The sequence below is a fragment of the Panthera pardus genome, unplaced genomic scaffold, assembly GCF_024362965.1.
Source record: "Panthera pardus isolate Hobbes unplaced genomic scaffold, ASM2436296v1 HiC_scaffold_13, whole genome shotgun sequence".
Classification (NCBI taxonomy): domain Eukaryota; kingdom Metazoa; phylum Chordata; class Mammalia; order Carnivora; family Felidae; genus Panthera; species Panthera pardus.
The window spans coordinates 198097768-198117369 of NW_026526688.1; the positions used below are offsets into that span (position 1 = coordinate 198097768).

The following is a 19602-nucleotide window of genomic DNA, read 5'->3' on the forward strand; positions in this document are numbered from 1 at the left end:
CAGAGCAGCAGTCTCCTCTCAGACGTGTCAAGGGCACAGGAGTCACAGGAGAGTTGCGGGCACCATTCCTTACGGGCTGAGGTTTCAGGGTTTGGGGCAAGGCAAAAAGGAGTTGGGGAGGGGGGGGCTTCACAGAAAGACGAGTGGCTGGGGAGGACCCAGCAGGCAGGTCTCTGACCCGTTCCCTGAGAGGTGTTGGGCTCAGATCTTGTCATTGCCTTTGGCATTTTGGGGCTAGAGCTGGAGAGATGTGTGGCTCCCACATCAGAGACCACCTGACCTTGACCTTGCCTGGCAATGTCCACAGCCACACAAGGGACATGGGTAGGCGGTCTGGGGGAGCCAAGGAAGAGAGCCATCTCTGCAGCAGCCCGCTGGGTCAGTGCGGCAGGGTCGTGAAAAGCTGACGGGCTAGGTGAGCTACCAGGGACTGCGTGAAGGAGGAATTGAGGGGTGACGGGGAAGGAAGGGAGCCCTCAGTGAACACGCCAGGGCCGTTACCACATCTCTGCCAGGCAGTCGTCAGACCTTCACTTGGAGCGTCTGGAAACAGGGCTGTCAGGGTCCCTGGAGGAGAGTGACCCCATCATCCCCTTGTACTGGCCAAGATGGCGGGTCCATGGGTGTGTGGACGTCTGTGTCTTTCCAGAACAAGGCGACCAGTGGCTGCAGGCCAGACACTAAGCTGCGTTGTATCGAGACGCACGGCACAAGGCCTGGCCGTGACCAAACGACGGCCGAGTGGGAGGTGACATGTGTCACCCGAGGGCACAAGACACACTGGGTGTGTATGATCACACTGTTACGAAAGAGTAGGGCCAGCGTTCACACCTAACCCTGTCTAGCCCCTCTGGGTCACCCCACCAAAAACCATTTAGATTTCAAAATGCACATGTTCATTCACTCATTCATTCACTCACTCATTCATTCCTCAAACCCTTGCCGAGTACCTACAACAATGCCAAGCGCTGGTGGGGTGTGGGGACACACCGATAAGACCTGCACAGCCGCTGGGGGCTCTAAGCTGGGGTGGCTGTCGGCTGTGGGAGAGGAGGCAGATGTGGACCCGGGGGTGGTCCCACCAGGCAGAGCGGAGCCCATGCCCACAGAGTGCACAAACTTGCAGCGGCTCTCACGAGGGGGGCGGTCATTCCCACGGCAGGAGTCTGCCCGGGGAGGCGTCTCACAGGAGGGGCATGAGCTCAGCTTTGGAGCGTAAGTGGCAGTTAGATCCGTGGTGGCAGAGGAGAAGGGCCTTCCACGCAGAGTCCACGGCAGGAGCCGAGGCTCAGAGCCGTGGAAACAAGTCCTGTGTTCTGAGGTACCAAGTGGTCCTAAGGAGCTGAAGCGGGGGGTATCAGGGGATGTAGAAGGGGTGTTATTGGAGAAGGGCTGGGAAGGAATGTTTGACCCCGATCACAAGAGACCCTAGATACCAAGTTCAAACTTTGGGATCCAGATATAAATGAGGACTTGACTCCAGGTTAAATGCTGAGCTGTATGTCTGGCATAAGAACTGTGGACATAGCCTTGCCACACTGCTGCCTCCAGCCTTGATGGATAGACTCCCCTCTTCCTTGAGCAGCAGGGTTGCCTTTGCTGGGGGTGGCCACCCATCAGTAACGAGCATCCCCCTCACCCTGGCACCGGCCGTGGGAACTCCCACTCACCTGCCACAGACCTGGCTCGCGTGGTGGGGGTGACAAAAGTGGAGGTGCCTTGTAGTCAAGCCACAAAGAACCCTAAAACCGTGACCCTGTGTCAAGCCCTCGTAACAGCCCATCCCCTAGATCCCCTCCCTCCTCAGGTCTCAGATTTGTGATAGTCCACAGGTTTGCTGTATGACTAACACGAGATACCACACTGCCGTGGGCTGGGTTCCCTGGAAGCAGAAGCGGGGGAGGGGATACTCATGGGATTGTCCCTTCACCCCTCCCACGTGTATAGCTTATGGAGTGCCGTCTCCCGTGGGGAGAGGCTGGCGCTGGGCCACCTCTGTGGTTCGTCCTCGGTCATTCAGCTGTTAACAGGCAGGTTCGGGACACAAGCCAAAGTCTCCTGGTTTCGGCAGGCAGTTTCCAGCCCGGCCCTGGTGCGAATCAGAAGGGAGCTAGGGCTATAAACACAAGTGTGGTGGGTAACAGCCCCCAAAGATACCAGATCCTACTCCCTGGAACCTGTAATGTTATCCTGTATGGAAAAGCCGTCTCCCTAGAAGTGACTGAGTTAAGGATCTTGAGACAGGGAGATGATCCTGGGGTGGGCCCAGCGGCATCTCAGGGGTGCCTTTGAGAAGGAGATTCGACACAGAAGAAGCGAACGAAACGTGACCACAGAGGCAGATTGGAGTGATGTGACCACAAGCAAGGAGCACCAGCGGCTCCCGGAGCTGAGGGAGACGGGGAGCAGAAATCCTGCATCCAGCTCTCCCCGCGTCCAGGTTCTGTGCAGCCTGCAGGGCAGACCTGTCTCATCACCGCGTGCTCCTGGGCTCCCCGCCAGCGAGAGTCCCAGCCAAGGGCTGTGCCTCTTCAGTGCTGACTGAGGCCCAGCCAGTTACGTTATACGTCCTTTGTTGCTGCCCGGGAGGACAGTGATCGTTTTAGGAGTTCTGTTTGTAGCACTCGATAAACATGGAGACTGCGGCTGAGGGTTCAGGATTTTTATAATCAGAGGGCCTAGGCTGAAGTCCCCACTCTGCTCCCCATAAGCTGTGTGGCCTGTGGCGGATTCCTGGGTTTCTCCAGGCCTCTGTTCCTCATGTGCATATTGAGGGGAATCACATGACCTGCTCACTGGGCCACTGTGAGATTATATCCTGGGATTCTTAGAAGGCATTAGGCTTGATCGGTCACAGCAGGAACAGGCCGTGGCAGAGATGACAGGGGCAGGCTGGCCAATGAGTTTGAGGAGGTGGGCCTTGAGGGGGCCCGAGGGGGCTGCAGGCAGCAAGATGGAACCCCAGAATTGAGGGATGAGGCGTGTATGTGTCTCTTAGGGCCACTGTAACAAATACCACAAGTGGGGGTGAGGAGGCTTAAAGCAAGAGAAGTATCTTCCCTGCAGTTCTGGAAGCCAGAAGTCTAGATCAGTTTCACTGGGCTAATGTGAAGCTGTGGGCAGGGCCATGCTCTATCCGGAGGCCCCTGAGATGCTGCCTTGCCTTTCTCAGCTGCATCCCTTGGCTCCCGGCCCCTTCATCCACCTGCAAAGCCAGCAGGGGAGCATCTTGCTACAGCGGTCCCTTGGGCTTCACCTTCCGTGTCATACCTGCCTCTGCGTCCCTCTTAAAAGGACACTGCGATTGCAGGTGGGGTCCACCTAGATGATCCAGGATCATCTGCCCATCTCAGAATTTTAATCATATCTGCAAATTCCCTTTGGCCATGTAAGACAACGTTCCCAAGTTATCGGGGCCTGGATATCTTTGGGGACCATTGTGCGGCTGACCGCAGGAAGTGGGGGTGGGTTTGGGAAGCAGAACCTGGTCACTTATCGGGGGCTACCCAGAAGCCAGCCAGGCGTGGTGCTGAGTGCTTGCCTCCTGCCCACCCCCCCCAAAGACTGAGCACAGGATCATCCTGAGATGCCCGGGAGGCAATATGGGGTGCCAGTTCTGGGGTGGCAGGGCTCCTGGCAGGTTACAAAAGAGCCTGGAAGTGCCCAGGAACAGGAGACAGACTGGACGCTCATATATGGACTCGATCATATACTAGACCCTACTGGACTTGAACAGTCTGTTAGGGAATTTGCACTTGACCATCTAGATGACAGGTGCGCAGCCCTGGAATCACACGAGGTTCACCTGGGGGGAGTTTAAGATAAATGATGATTTGATTTGTAAGATCATTGAGGTTCTGAGTCGGTGGGGGAGGGGGCGGCATTATCAGTATTTTCCTATGTGATCCTAATGCGTAGCCCTGCGTGAGAACCCCTGATGTAGGTGCTGAGGAAACAGTGAAGGAGGCTAAGGTAGCAGCCGGATGAGCAGTTGGATTTGTGTTTCGTGAAGACCCTTCTGGCTGTGTGGGGGCTGGACTGGAGGGGGCATATTGTAGGCAGGGAGGCCTGGTGGCTGGGATTTCCTGTCGTCTGCAGGAGAAGCCGTGCTCACACTTGGGCCGGGACGATGGGCAGGGGAGGGATCAGTCAGGAAGAGAGTGGATCCACTTCCCCGAGGGAGAGGGGGATCACGCACCAGGCAGCACCTGACTGGGCAGCCAGCTAAGCAGGTGACAGAGTAGCTCACACACCCTCGTTTTTCATCCCCGGAAATGGCAGCCAGTGTCAGCCGACTAGCAGCATAGCCTTCCGAGTTGTGCTCATAGCCCAGATGCCTCTGAACTGGTCCCAGAAAGATCTCTACGATCTATTTTTATTTTCTTTTACTCCAATAATTTAAAAAAAAATTTTTTTTAATATACTTTATCGTCAAGTTAGCTAACATACAGTGTATACGGTGTGTTCTTGGCTCCGGAAGTAGATTCCCGTGACTCGTCCCTTACATAAAACCCCCAGTGCTCATCCCAACTAGTGCCCTCCTCAATGCCCATCTCCCATTTTCCCCACCGCACCCCCCCCAGCTCCCCACCCCCATCAACCCTCAGTTTTTTCTCTGTATTTAAAAGTCTCTTATGGTTTGCCTTCCTCTTTGTTTGTAACTCTGTATCTTTTTTCTTGCCCTTCCCCCGTGGTCTTCTGTTCAGTTTCTCAACTTCCACATATGAGTGAGAACATATGATATCTATCTTTCTCTGACTGATTTCACTTGGCATAATACCCTCCAGTTCAGTTCCACCCACATTGTTGCAAGATCTCTACACTTTAAACAAGGCTGTTGGCCTCCTCAGGAGGGGACCATGAAGACTTTATTCAGAGGAGAAGGGCCATGTGACGGCCAGAACTTCTTTCCTCCTAAAGCCTGACCCTTACAGTTCAGTGCAGCTCTTTCCCATTCTTGGTCGTCCCAATTAGTGGAAGTCCTGGTCAATCGTCAGTCTGGCCCCGGGAAGGATGTCCATGGCTGTGTGCAAACCTCACAGTCAGAAATTCAGCACAGCAGAATCTTAAAAATATATCAAGTCCTCCTTTCCTTCCTATTCATAGAGAGGGTATTTTGTAGATCAGTAATTTCTAAATATTTTTATTTTACCTGTTGAACCCTTTGGTTAAGCAAGAACTTTCAAACTTAAAAAAATTTAAAAAAGAAGAGAGAGAAGGCAGGGAATAAATAGAGAAGATGTGCAAAATGACTCCAGATGGATTCAAGAGCCAAATGTGGAAAGTAAAATGAAAAATGAAACAGAAGACAAAGTAGGAAGGTATCTGTGAGACCCAGACAGGGAAGGACAAGACCCCTAAAAGCACAAACAGTGCAGAGAAAGGGGACGGATTTGGTGATAACAAAAGGAAGGACGTCAGCCCTGTGAGGAACAGCTCGGTCAGGGGATTGATGGCTGGAATACTAAGGAAGTCCTGCAGGTCAACAGTGAAGGCAGGAGTCCCACTGGGGAGGTAAGTAGAGAATGAGAAAGGACAATTCGCAGAAGGAGAAACGTGGGTAGTTGTCCAATTATCAAAATTGCGAATCTGGAGAATTACCAAGTGTTGGCAAAGACATCACGGGATGGGCACACGTTCGTGCACCAGTGGAACCAGTTGCTAACCCCAATTTCCACCCCTAATTATGTATCCCAGGGAAATTTTTGCAAAGGTCCGTAGGGTAGATGCCCAAGAACAGTACCTGTAGCGCTGTCCATGGTGATGAGGAGGCACAAGTAACCTGGGCGCCGTCCTCCGGGAAAGCGTCAATACAGGGCTAGCAGAGGCACATGACATTTCCACTGCAGTGAGAAGCAGTGAGCTAGATCTTTATCCGCGGCGTGTACAGACCTAAACCCGGTGCTGAGAGAGCTCAAGTGCAGAGTGAAGGCTGTAGCCAGATACCATTTTTGTAAGTTACATAAATTTACATAAACACACATATAACAACGCCACAAATTGCACAAAGATAAAGAGAGATTAGAGATAGATTGATAGAGGGGCACCTGGGTGGCTCAGTGGGTTAAGCATCCGATTTCAGCTCAGGTCATGATCTTGCGGTCCGTGACTTCGAGCCCCACATTGGCCTCTGTGCTGGCAGCTAAAAATCTGGAGCCTGCTTCGGGTTCCATGTCTCCCTCTCTCTCTGCCTCCCCCCTGCTCACACTCTGTCTGTCTCACTCTCAAAAATGAATAACTGTTGAAAAAAAATTTTTAAAGAGGGATAGATTGATAGCTCGATAGACAATAGACATACAGACTGATGGAAAGATAGAGGATGGGGGTAGAGAAGGACAGGTGAGCTCAAGGACATTTATCAAACACTCACACAGGAGTTTGTCCAGAGGTGGGAGAAGGGCACAGCAGGACAGAGGAATGAGAGCAGCACTGAGGCTAAGAAGGGAAGAAACAAATACAAACAAGAGAGGACAATTGCACAGACCAGCAGCAAGGGTAGGTCAGGAGAGTAGTGTGTGAACTCAGCCTGTTCCTGGGGGCGGAGTGGAGCTGGAAGGGGCGACAGAAGGAAAAGGAGGGGATCACTAGTAATTAAGCTGACACACAGTAATTATAACTCACCACCAGGCAAGGGAGGGCAGCAGAGAGGCTGAGGACGTATCAGCCCCTCGCCTTGCCCCTTGGGGCACTGTAGCAACACATCAAATTAATGAATTATTCCCATAGTATCAACATTTCACTGGGCATCTTGCTGCTTTTTCTGTGCCAAGCACCAGACCAGATGGTTTACATACATCTTCTCAGGATTCCTAGCACAGCCCTTGTAGGGTTCATTCACTCAGCCAGTGTTTGAGGGCCACTGAGTGAGTCCCTCTAAGAGGGCAGAACACAAGGGCTAGTTCTCTGTTGGGGACAGTCACTGACAGAGTTGTTCATCTTCCTTTTCCTCTTCCTCCCCTTCTTTTCCTTCTGTTTATTCCTCCTCCTCCCCCTTCCCCCTTCCTTCCCTTCTCCTCCTCCTCCTTCCTTGTTTCCTGTAAAGTTATGAGGGGATTCTAATTATAAATGATTCAGGCTTACTGTAGAAACTGTAAAGCGGTGAAACCAGGCATGTTAATGGGTTAATGACACTGTTTCCTTCCTTTCTTCCAAATATATGTAATTTTTCATATTTATAAAAATTGGAACCAATTTTTTGTTCTTTTGCTTATCTCAAATGCCATGATATTATGAGCATTTCCTTATGCCCGTGGGTATTTTTAATGCTCTTTATGCTCCGGAAGCAGAGCTCCTGCCAGCCAGGGTGTCTCCAGGGTCTCTAGGTTTGGGGTACCATTCAGGAAACGTGCAAGGTGTGAGCATTGACTCAAGGTGAACGGCCTTTGTGGTCACCCTGATGGAGACCCTGGCCAGGTGACCACATTTAGATTCTGTGAAAGGTGGGCCCCCTGACCCGGGACAGGGAAGGCAAGGAGGACAGGAGCTTGCCAGGGCAGAGGCTGGGCCCTGGGGCTGCTGTTGGCCATGATGACTACACTAGACAAATGCAGGACTTACACGTTCAGGTTCGCACCCCCCACCACCCTAACCCTCCCATGTGGGTCCTTCTCCGCTGCGGACTCCACAAACGACCAGTTCTGTCCCACCACCCTTCCGGAAACCATCGCAGCCACAGGAATATTTGTCTTGGTCTGCCTGGCTGCCACAACCAGACAGGGTCAGGGGCTTAAACAACAGACAGTTCTGGAAGCTGGAAGTCCAAGGTAAGGTCTTGGCAATGTTGATGGCATCTGAGGCCTCTCTCCTTGGTGTGTGGATGGCCATCTTGTCTTCATGTCTTCACGTGGCCGTCCCTCTGTGTGTGTGTCTGTGTTCCAGTCTCCTCTTCTAAGGACACCCGGCACATTGAGTCAGGGCCCACCATCCAACTTCACTATAGCTTGATCCCCTCTTTAAAGACCCTATCTCCACAAACTGCCACATTCTGAGGTGCGGGGGGTTAGGACTTCTATGAATCGTGGCGGTAGACACAGTGCAGCTCATACCAGCCCCAAGTGCGGTTTTTCAAGACATCTTGAGTTTTGCATGTTTTCCAAAACATGTCAGTGGTAAATATATCCCAGCTGCCGAGCAGGAACCTGCAAGGAGCTACCCCAGAAAGCAAATATCAGAGCCAGCACGGCCTCAGACAGCGACGTGGCCCAAAACTTCACTGCCACACGCATTAAGCAGGGGGGCCCTGGGCTAGGTCCTTGACTGCTCCAAGCCTCAGTTTCCCCATCTCTAAAATGGGAAATCCCTCACTCTCATTCACCAACGGAGCACAGAGCCTGTGGAGGTTCAGAGCAGGCACTGGGGGCCGCCGGGGCTGGGATCACTGGCCCGCCCTGACCTCCCCGTCTACGAATGGACCCCGTGGGTCACAGGAGGGCTGAGTGAGCTCACACAAGGGAAGTGCCCACAGTACCTGGCCAGAGGTGATGTCACCTCCTTTGGCTGGGATGAGGACTCGTGAGCTACGGTTGTGGGACAGCTGCTGCTGGGGCCCCGCCCACACCCACTCACCCTGACCTTCTCCTCCGCAAACAACTCTGAGAATCCTGTCGTCATCCCACCCCCACCCCCCACGTGGGGCTCACTCTCAGCCTGTGGGAGGAGCAGGCAGACGGTTGGGGCGGCCCACAGCCAGTGAGGGTGTGGGTGAATACACAGCTTCCCCCTCCTTGTCTGTGTGGGGGCGACTCTGCTGTGTGCTCCGCGTCTCCCAGAGGCCCCAAGAAGCACTGAGTTCCAGCTGGACACGTCCCCTCCTATCTCGGGTTCCAGAGCGGCCATCACCAAGTACCACAGACTTAGCAGTTTGTGACAATAGAAATTTATTCTCGCGCGGTTCCAGAAGCTAGAAGCACACAGGCAGGAGGCGAGGAGGGCTGGTTCCTCCTGAAAGCTGTGAGGGAAGGGCGTGTCCCATGCCTTCTCCGAGCTACTGGAGGTTTTCAGTGCTCCTTGGCTTGTAGCTGCATTAATTACCCCAGTCTCTGCCTCCCTGGGCACGGGGCCTTCCTCCTTCGTGTATGTCTCCAGGCCTCTTTCTGTAAGGACACCAGTGATCGGATTGCAGGCCCACCGTGGTCTCATATGACCTCGCCTTAACTTGATTACCTCTGCAAAGACAGTTTCCAAACAGCACCACATTCACGGGCCCCGGGGTGAGGATTTCACCATACCTTTTGGGGGACACAATCCAACCCACAACAGGACCGTCCCCATAAGTCTCACCTCCCGGAGAACCACTTGGTTCCGAGCAGCCCGAGATACTTGGTCACATACCCCCAGCTCAATCCCTCCCCTACCCGTGCCCCCTGGGTCACTTGCACTGACACCCCAGAGTCAGGCTCTGTGTCTGGGGGCTCCCGGCCCGAGGCAGACGTCAGGACCATCTCCAGTACAGACCGGCCTGGTGAGTGGTGGCTGCCGTAGCTGTCTGTCGTTCCTATTGCCCTGATTTGCCTGGCACTACCTTAGATATAAATGAGACGCTGGGAAGACTGTACGGACTTTGAGGTCAGACGGCCTGATCTTGAATCCCGACCGTGACTTGAATCCTGACCATGCCCGTCAGCAGTTAGGTGAAGCCCATGCCGGTCAAATCTGTCCGACTTTGATTGCCGTCATTTTTATGCCCATGCAACGAAAGAACTGCCCCAGTTTTGCAGCAGGGCTCCCGAATCAATCAGAGGTGAAGTCAGGTCTTGAGCACAGTGTCTGCCCGTGGACAGTCAGGACCAGTTGCCATCGTGGTCATTATTAGTACCATAAAGGTTGCTTCCTGCCGTGTGGTCCTAGGGTCACTTGGGAAGAGGAGAAAAGAAAGACAGAGCAATTCATGGTGAGCGCTGGAAGCTTACACTGCCCCGAACTCGCTGAGCCGTCCAGGATGGCTTGTTGCCTTCTTCCCTCTTCCCCCTTCTCTGCCACCCACCCCGCCCCTTCCTGCAGAGTGTTCTAGTTATGGGCAGATGGCATGGGCTGCCTTGACCCGTGGGGGCATTAGTATCACTCTCTGTTTCCATGTCCTTAGCCAAAGGCTGCCTTTTCCTTGGGCCTCTGCTACGGTCAGCATCGGTGTGTCCCTTGGGCCGTTGGTTATAAAAGCCTGCGGACCAAGCAGCCTCTGCCGTCGGCACCAGCATTTTCTGGTTTGGAAAAGATTGCCTGCAATTATACACCTGCTTGACTCCACAGGCGTTATAAAATTTCGTTTGAGTTCAGTAAAATCTGGAAGCGGGAAAATGGTTCTTTTCAACTTGAAAATTATCGGGTCATATCCCAAATGCCTATTCAGCGTGAGGAGGAAGCTGATGCGGACCCAGGATCGTGGGATCTGAAAGCAAATAAAGCTGCCTTTATTTGAGCCTCTCTGGAGGCTCCAGCTGGTATCCTTGGGTCTAGAGGGAGGAGGAGACAACCTTTCACTTGCTCCTTCTCCAGTGGCACCGACATTGGGGCACAATCCTGCCCTAACATTTCAGAGAGAATAGACATGATCCTTGTGGGACCAGGTGTAGGTTTGGGCTTCATGGAAGGGGGTAAAGTGGGGCCTAACTGGGCTGACCAGAGCAGGGACCTTTCAAGCTGAGGTTGAGGGAGTCAGTGGGGGTGAGGGTGGTGGGGAGCAGGAAGAGGCTGGCAGAGGCCCTGCGCAGGCCCAGAGCAGGCAGCTGAGGGATGTAGGGCATCACAGGTAGTTGTAAGGGAGGGGAGGGGGGTGGAGGCCGGATCTGCCCAGGTACTGAGGGCGTGATAGGGATTTGGGGTTTTTCCAAAGGACTCTAGGAAGCCATTGCATGGTTTTAAGACAGAACTATTTTGTGACTTTAAATTTTTTTTTAATGTTTATTAATTTTTGAGAGAGAGAGAGACAGAGTGTGAGCAGGGGAGGGGCAGAGAAAGAGGGAGACACAGAATCCAAAGCAGGCTCCAGGCTCTGGACTGTCAGCACAGAGCCCGACATGGGGCTCAAACCCACCAACTGTGAGATTGTGAACCTGAGCCGAAGTCAGATGCTCAACCGACTGAGCCACCCAGGCGCCCCTCATTTTGTGACTTTAAAAGAACTCTTTGGCTGCCTGGTGGCCCGGGACAGGGGCAGGAAAAATGGAGGGTACAGTGACAGACACCAGAACGGTGGTTGACTCTATGTGTTGGGGACGGCAGGGAGGTGGCTGGGAGACAGGAGGCACTGACTAGCAAATGGCACAAAGAACTTTCTGGAGTGGTGGAAATGTTCTGCGTCTTGACGTAGGTGTTAGTTACACAGGAGAGTACTTTTATCCAGACTTGTGGAACTCTACACTTCAGATCTGCGCAAGTTACTTTATGTAAATTCTCTCTGGATAAAAAAAAAAAAAGTGTGTATTTTTACAAAAAAGAAAAAGGATGTTTCAGGGTAAAGTCATCAGGACTTAGTAGCAGAGACAGGCAGAGAGCGGGGAAGCAGTCAGAGGTGAGTCTGGTGTCCATCTTGGCCCAGGGAATATAGCAGCGTGTGTCTGAGAACCAGTGGGGAAGGGCGGGCTTGCCAGGGAGGGAAGGGCAAGCCGGGGGCGTCCACAGGGTCCTTAAATGTGGTTTCCGGCTGGGCACGTGGAGCTGAGATGCCGTCAGGCAGCAACTCCAACAAGACCCGAAGGGTACATATGACAGCGGCTTGGGAGCTACCACGCACGGCAGAGGCGTAAGATGTCACTAAGATCCCTGCTGCCTTCCAGCCTCCCCTGGAGACATCCTAACGCTCCAACCGTGGAGCAGCCTTGACTTGTTAAGCTCTCCGCAGAGCTGGAGGTACAGGTGGAAGGCACTTGACTCCCCATCGGTTCTTAAGTGACAGCCCAGCACTGACTCGCCCGGGAGCTTGGTATGAATCACCTGTGAGCCAGCATCCCACGGGTCGCGGTGGACACTGAGCGGAAGGATTCTATTTTGGTCCCTTCGTGACAGTCTAACCTGGACCACCTTTGTCCCTTCATGCTTGTCCGTGAAAGTGCTCAGATTTCATTCCTTTATCCACTCAGTCAACATACTCTTATTAAGCCTGGGGGGCTCAGTCGGGTTAAGCATCTAACTCTGGATTTCAGCTCAGGTCCTGATCTCACGGTTCGTGAGGTCGAGCCCCACCTGGGGTTCTGCGCTGACAGCAGGGAGCCTGCTTGGGATCCTCTGTCCTCTCTCTGCCCCTGCCCTGCGCATGCTCTCTGTCTCTCTCAAAATAAATAAATAAACGTTAAAAAAAATACTGGAGTTAAAAAGAAAACCCTCCAAGTTCCATAGGGAAAACTCAGATCACCTGAAAAGAAATGACAATCAGGGGACATCCTCCTCCTCCTGAGCAAGATTCCACTACCGTTGGGCAAGGAACACTGTCTTCAAATGCTTGAGAGGAAACTACTTTGAAATCAGAAGTCTGTACCTTCCCGTATGAGAGAGGGGAAAAGGCGTTTTCAGACACGAGAGGCTCAGACAGCTTACCACGCGCATCGGCCAGCTGTGGCTTAGGAAGCTGGTCCTGGAGGGACGGGGTGTGCCTGGCCACCAGGAGCCAGTTTGCAAGGCGGTTAAGGCTGCAGACTCGCAGCCTCAGGCCAACCAAACGGGAGGCCTTGGGCAAGACGCTTCATTCCCTGCATGCACAGGTCTCAGCTCAAGGTCTCGCCCCAGAATCCTCAACAAACGAAGCTCAGTTCTGATGCCAGTATTAATATCAGCAGCATCCCTCGGCTGCAGGCAGGGGCCAGCTCATGTCCCCAGCAGGAGCCAGTGGTCCTGCTGACACGGCTGTTGCAAAGACTGACTAGTCATTTAAAATATCCTTTCTTCTTGGAGCACCTGGGTGGCTCAGTCAGTTGAGCGTCCGACTCTTGATTTCAGCTCAGGTCATGATCCCAGGGCCACGGATCGAGCCCCGTCGCTCAGCACGGAACCTGCTTGAGCTTCTCTCTCTCTCTTTCCCTCTGCCCCTCCCCCACATATGCGTGTCCTCTCTCTCAAACACAAAAATTGTTTCAATAAATAAAAATCCTTTCTTCTTGACTTACCATTCCCAGGAGCAATGAAAATATTTCAATTTGTACAAGCTTCAATTAAACGGGCTTCATTTCAAAGCAGAGACCTAGGTTTTCTAATTATTCCCAGTCGTAAAACGATAGGATGTCAGGGCCAGTGGTATTTTGGTCAGCTCGGGTCGCCGTCGCAAAACACCACAGACCCGGGCACTTAGATGACAGAAACCCATTTTGTCACCGTTCTGGAGCCTGCAAGCACAAGGCCCAGGTGCCAGCTGATCTGGTCTTGTTACCGACCTCAGGTTCTTTGACTCTCGTGGGTAGAAAGGGGCAGGGATGGTGTGAGTATTGCAAGTTCACACCCGGGCTGAGGGAGGCAGCCTTAGGAGGAGGGACACCAGGCTGCATCCCAGACAACGGCCGGGGAAGGTGTTGAGGGGCCGAGGCGGGAAAGGGGTGCCTTCTGAGCACGTACAAGCACGTAGGAGCCAGGACGCACAGGTGCAGCTGACACAACACACCTTATTTTCATGTTAAATCTCCACCCCAGGCGTGATTTTGAGCATCACGATGAGGGGAAAGGCGACGAAGGCCAGGGCCCGGGCCCACGTGGCTCCGACTGGTCTGGTCTGGTCCGGTCTGGTCCTTGCAGGAGCAACCCCATTGTAAATTGGGCCCTGGAGCCTGTTTCCAGCTTCTGGCTTCCAGCCTCCTGATGGCACACAGCCCCGGCAAGGTGGGCTAGCAAAATGGGTTTTCTGAGGGGCCCGAGGTCCTCTTGCAGTGTGCCTGTTCTGTAGAAGTGCCTCAGCAAAGAGAACTACAAAGGGGCAGGCAGATATTTAAAGAGCTTTCATTTTGAAAGAGATGGGAATTGTAGGATTAGGGCCCAGGGCAATGTCATCCAAAGATCTGCTTTCCCAGGTGGGCACCTCGGGACCTCTGTCTGTCTCAGTTTGTGGTGAGGGCTCCCTTCCTGCCTCACAGACGGCTGCCTTCTCCCTGTGGCCTCCCATGGTTTTTCCTCTGTGTGCTCATGGAGGGAAAGAGAGCTCTCTTTCTCCCCCTTCTTCTAAGGCCACTCATCCTGTGGGATTAGGACCCCACCCTTATGACCTCATTTCACCTTAATGACCTCCCAAAAGTCCCATCTCCAAATATAGTCACATTGAGGGTTAGGGATTCAACATACGAATTTGGGGGCCACATAAGTCAAGTCCACAGCAACAGGGAAACTTACGAGACAGATTGATTTCTCTGATTGAAATCTGATTGACAGATCGATTGCTTTGTTCACTCCATAAATTATCCACTGAGCACCTACCATTGCCCACGCACTGGCCTGAGTACTGGGCCACAGCGATGAGCAAAACCAGACGTTTTTGCTCACGGAGCTGCTACCTCATGGAGCGGACAGCCCAGCAGCAGACAGTCATTCATCAAGCAGCCACACTACTAACCATGCGGTTACCATCGACGTCCAGGGAAGGAGGACAGAACCAGGAGAGATGATAATACAGGGTCCTGGCCTGGGGCAGGGCACGTGCTTGGAGAAGGAGAGAGACAGGAGCTGAGGAGGTGGACAGTGTAGGGAAGAGGGGTTAGCAAGTGCAGGGACCCCGAGTCAGCAGAAGAAGGGTGGGAGACGGGAGTGTCAAAGCCCGTGCGGAAGAGGCACAGAGAGGAGACCTCGTGACCCCAGGGCGAGCCAAGGAAGTGGGTCCCACGAGCGATGGGAGGCAGCTGCAAGGTTATAAGCAGGGTGCTGGCATGACCAAGATACATTTTTGCAAGACTCCCTGGGCTGCATTGCAGGGAAGAGATGGGGAAGAAGCCACATGGATGGGGGACGTGGGTGAAGAAGGCGAGAGGCAATTGTCCCTTGGGCGTGGCCGGGTTTGACGAAGTCCTGCCCACCACAGGGTTTATTGTTCTGTAAGGAAATTCTACTGGAGCACAGCCACGCACGTCCATTTATGGATCTTCATCTGTGGCTGCCTTCCCACAAGAGCAGAGTCTGGTGGTCCCATATGGCCCCAGGTGCCCCCCAGGCTGGACTTCAGGAGTGGGGACGCCAGGGGAGGCGACACCGGGGACCTGTTTGAGGAAGAAATCCAGCTGGGACTCAGTGCATGGGTCCCGCATGACAGCTGAGGGGACAGAGCTGTCACGGGTGACTTTCAGGTCAGGCACCCTCATTTAAGGTGTGTAAATATGAACTTAAAATAACTTTCAGCAAGTGTGACATGTTGCTTTCATGATGACTAGTTTCTATATGCCTAGTTTTCAAAAAAGAAAACAGAAGACTGGCATTTCTTCATGGGTCCCGGGGTTTGAAGCTGATGTGTTCATGGCTCATATGAGAATGTCTCCTGCAGATGCTTCTTAAGGCACCATTTGCCTATAGAGTCTATGTCACAGGCCTGGTATGCCATCCAGGAATATTGATATAGGGATGGGGAGCCATAAAAATCCGTTGAGAGGGGCACCTGCGCGGTTCAGTCGGTTGAGCGTCCCACTTCAACTCAGGTCATGATCTCATGGTTCGTGGATTCGAGCCCCGTGTCGGGCTCTGTGCTGACAGCTCAGCGCCTGGCGCCTGCTTCGGATTCTGAGTCTCCCTCTCTCTCTGCCCCTCCACAGCTTGTGCTCTGTCTCTCTCTCAGAAATAAACACTTAAAAAAATATTTAAAAAATCTGTTGAGAGATGGTTTCACAGCCAGATTTGTGATTGTCTCCTTGATGTTCCTTGTCTCTCCTTCCCACAGAAAAGTCTGGACACCTACTGTTTCCTGGTTTTTGCTGCGATCTGCCTCACAGGTGCTATCTATTTCTATTTTGTCCTGCCTGAGACAAAAAACAGAACCCATGCAGAAATCAGCCAGGCATTTGCCAAAAGGAACAAGGCCTACCCTCCGGAGGAGAACACAGACTCATCTGTGAGCGACAATAAGGTGGCCAGAAGGCCCGAGCAAGACTCCGCCTCCACGCTGGACAATTATGTCAAAAATGGGATTGTCTAAACGGATAGTCTCACCATTTCAGGAAACCAGAGGTTTCCCTACACGGTTAATATTATTAAGTATTTAAAAATAAACCTTTGCTAATCTAACGTCACAACCATTTGGGTTTCATTCATAGCTTATCTCCAAACTCTCTGGAAGGTGGACCCCTCATTTTCCTTATGGATCAATGGCCTGTCCTCTTCATGACTTAGCCCATGGTTTCGACATGAAATTGGGGAAATAGCATCTGAAGGCTTTCTCACCGGAAAACCATATAGTCTGACCAGAGATGGCAGTGGGCCGAAAAGCACAGACCAAGGTCCTGGTGCCAGATGAGCCATAAGCAGCCTTGAGCTGCCCTCAACCCGGATCCTGAAACCCCAAGGGACCCTTGGCTTTGGTCCTAGATGAAGGTTTCCAGACTTCAGTGGAAAGACTCTCTTACGTCCTAACAAGTGCCTGGTTACCAGTCTTTGGCTTGGCCTTGTGGGTCTCTGGCTCAAGAAGCTGATACGAACCCACCATCATCCAGGCTGTGTCCCACAGGGCTCAAGACTTCCATCCATGAGACGGTCTTCACCTCAGAGCATCAGACGTGTCTCAGAAGACATAAAGAGGTTCGAAACGTGGGAGAAGTAACTTTCCAGTAGCTGGGGCAGTGACTGCGGATTGAGTTCTGCTCAACTGAAAAAACAATATTAAGAACGATTCTGAAGTGAAACCAAGGCTTGGTGGAAAGACAGGGCAGAAGACCAGTGTAAGTGTGAGGGCAAATTCTCCTTTCCTCTGCCCCTTTGTGTTCTATTCAGGCCCTCGACAGATTGGCTGAGGCCCACCCACATCGGGGAGAGCAGTCTGCTTTACACAGTCCACCAATTCAAATGCTAATCTTGTCTGGAGGTACCCTCGCGGGCATGTCCAAAATAATGTTTAACCAAATATCTGAAGCCCCCCAAGACCCAGTCAAGTTGACACATTAAATTAATCACAGACGGTGAGTTCAGCATTACGCGAAGTGCTCAAGAGAAGGTTGGGTGATTGCTTGTCTTGACTGCTGTTGTGGAAATCTAAGTGTCACTTTTGGGAGGAGTGCTTCGGAGCAGATATGCTTGAGGACTCTTCCAGCCCTATGTGCTAGGGCTGTTTGGGTTGGATCAGTTTGCAGCCTGCTGTGAAAATGCCGGCCCTGTGGATTGCGTGCAGGCTGAAACAAGTTCAGAATGCCCATATATATATGAAAGTGCACGCGAATTAGCACGTGTGTGCTTGAATTTAGTATGTCACAGTAGGAGTGGGCCAGAGAGGAAGGGCTCTGGACATGGCAATGCCCCTGAGACCCTTTCAGCCACAATCCGTCAGGCTTTCCTGACCATTCCTGGCAAGGCCAGCCTTCGCCAAAACCTGAGTTCTGAATTGCCTTTCCTGCCGAATACTCTTCTATCACTGGGCTTCTCCTTTGGTTGGCTTCCAACGCAGTGCACCATACTACCCAGCTTTGGTTTGGCTGAAAGATTTGGACGGTGGGTGTCGATATGGAGAGAAAGTGATATGTGGGTGCAAAAAAGTGCCTGAGAACATAAGAACATAAAAGCCAAATAAAGTGCAAAAAGATATCTCAGCTGTGGAGTGTCGTCTTTCATTTGTAGACCTGAGTATTTAGCTTCTAGAGAGGAGGTACCTAGCCTGGTCTGGGCACTAGGAAGGCATCGAGGACACACCAGTGAGCAGGAGAATATACTGCCCTTACCCGCATTTGCTCATGCCTACCACAGAAGATTGAAAATCAAAGAAGCATTAATGGCCAAGTGTCCCCTCAGGACCCGGAGGAGGGGGGACACAGGGATACAGGAACAGGACACAGGACCACCTAATCAGGGGTCAGTGGGAAGTGAGAATCAGGAAAGCCCTTCCCAAATAAATGACAGCAATGAGATGGGAAAACCGCACAACCATCAGGCAACAGGCCAGGAACTCTCCTACATGTTCCCACATTGGAAAAGTCAGCAGAACAACACCAAGTAAATGTTTGAAAAAAAAAAACCACTAAGACCCCATAATCTCACACGCTTTAGGTTCCCTACCATGATCACGTTAATTTTCATACATCTCCGTCCATTTCTGGCCTATTACCTACACCGTTATAGTCACAGAATACATAAAACACAATGTACAAACTCTCTTGTCTCTTATCTCCTATTTTTTGCACTTGATATTAAATCAAACACAGCATGTCCATTCCCAAGCCTTTTGATCATACTCTCACATCCATTGCAGTGACCTCCTCATGTACGGAGTTGTTCTTCCAATGCCAAAAATAATGGGAAGTGGTGAGTCAGACAGACAGACATTCCCATGAGCCTTGCTGCACAGGCTCTTTGCTTTCTGAGAGGTTCTAACCACTTACGGCACCCTCCCCCCACCCATATCCAATCATGGATATGGATTCCCTAAAGGAATCGCTGCTCAAAATTAACAGACCCCTTGCCCCAGCTTCTGCCCAAGGATTAGGGATTAGGTCCCAGTCTTACTGTTTTACTTTATCCTTCCATTTCCAAGCCACGATGGCTGACCTCTCCTCTTCTCAGATTCACTGAAAGAAAAGTCACTCTTCCAGCCTCTGGGTCTGGCTATGATGAAATAAGCACACTCTGTTTCTCTCACTGATTATAACCAAGACCTCTGGGCAGAACACGTAGCACAAATACCGGAAAGATAAATGATAGCAGGCAAATTGAGGAAAGCCATCAGAACTCACAGGACAACCTCTATGGAGGTGAGTTTTCTGCATTTTTTTCCCTCCTGTATCTCCTGACTTGCACTCCAGGAGAGACCAGTGCCCAAAGCCACACAGCAGGGCCAATGGAAAAAGCCTCAACAGAAAAAAACCCTCCCTGTCTGGCCAGAGGAACAGTAGGGGTGACCCTCTGGGGAAAGAATGTAGGGGGCGCCCTGAGGCAAGTTCCAGTAGAGAAGGAAAGCCAGCAAAAGCAGATAAAAAAGGGCCCGCCAGATGTCCGAGGCTGGATACTCCCCTTGCCTGCTTTTGGCCTCTATAATCTTGCTTGCGTCTTGCACCAGCCAACTGCCTGCGAAGCACAACTGGTGGTGCCCCCTGTGCAGCCAATAGAATGTTGCCAAGTACCTGGAAGCTAGCCAGGCATAAAAGAAGGCCAGCTCCAGGACTCCGGGCTTGGCCTTTGGAGGCGACTCTGCTGGGCTGGTGCCGATGTGACATAAACAGTCTTTTCTGATTCCCCGAGTGTGTGTCTCTTGTCCCTTCCTGGGTGCCGAGTATTTGCTGTAACACAGTCATGAAGCTGAACACCCAGGGCAGTGGCAGCAGTGGTGGCCACAGAGAATGGGAGCCACATCTAAAATCTAAGAGAAATCCTTCTCTCCGATGACAGGAACTGGCAAGATGGGCCACTGCGGATTGGGGAAGGTAAGGGAATGCTGTAATTTTTTTTTTCTCATTTTTTTCTATCAATGTTTTGCCCCAGATGAAAACCCAGTTGTGAATGTGTGACACAATGGGG

General features: G+C 52.1%; 1 protein-coding gene across 4 annotated transcripts in view; it reads left to right on the forward strand.

Annotated features, from left to right (window-relative positions):
* Positions 1 to 17679, forward strand: part of SLC2A9 (solute carrier family 2 member 9) — a 254087-nt gene extending 236408 nt beyond the window's left edge. For all 4 annotated transcript variants that reach the window (XM_019453701.2, XM_019453703.2, XM_019453702.2 and 1 more), the window contains one exon: positions 15830 to 17679. In XM_019453701.2, coding sequence (XP_019309246.2) covers positions 15830 to 16084 — 255 coding nt within the window. In that variant the 3' untranslated portion in view covers positions 16085 to 17679. The remainder of the gene's footprint in view (positions 1 to 15829) is intronic.
* The last annotated feature ends 1923 nt before the right edge of the window (positions 17680 to 19602 follow it).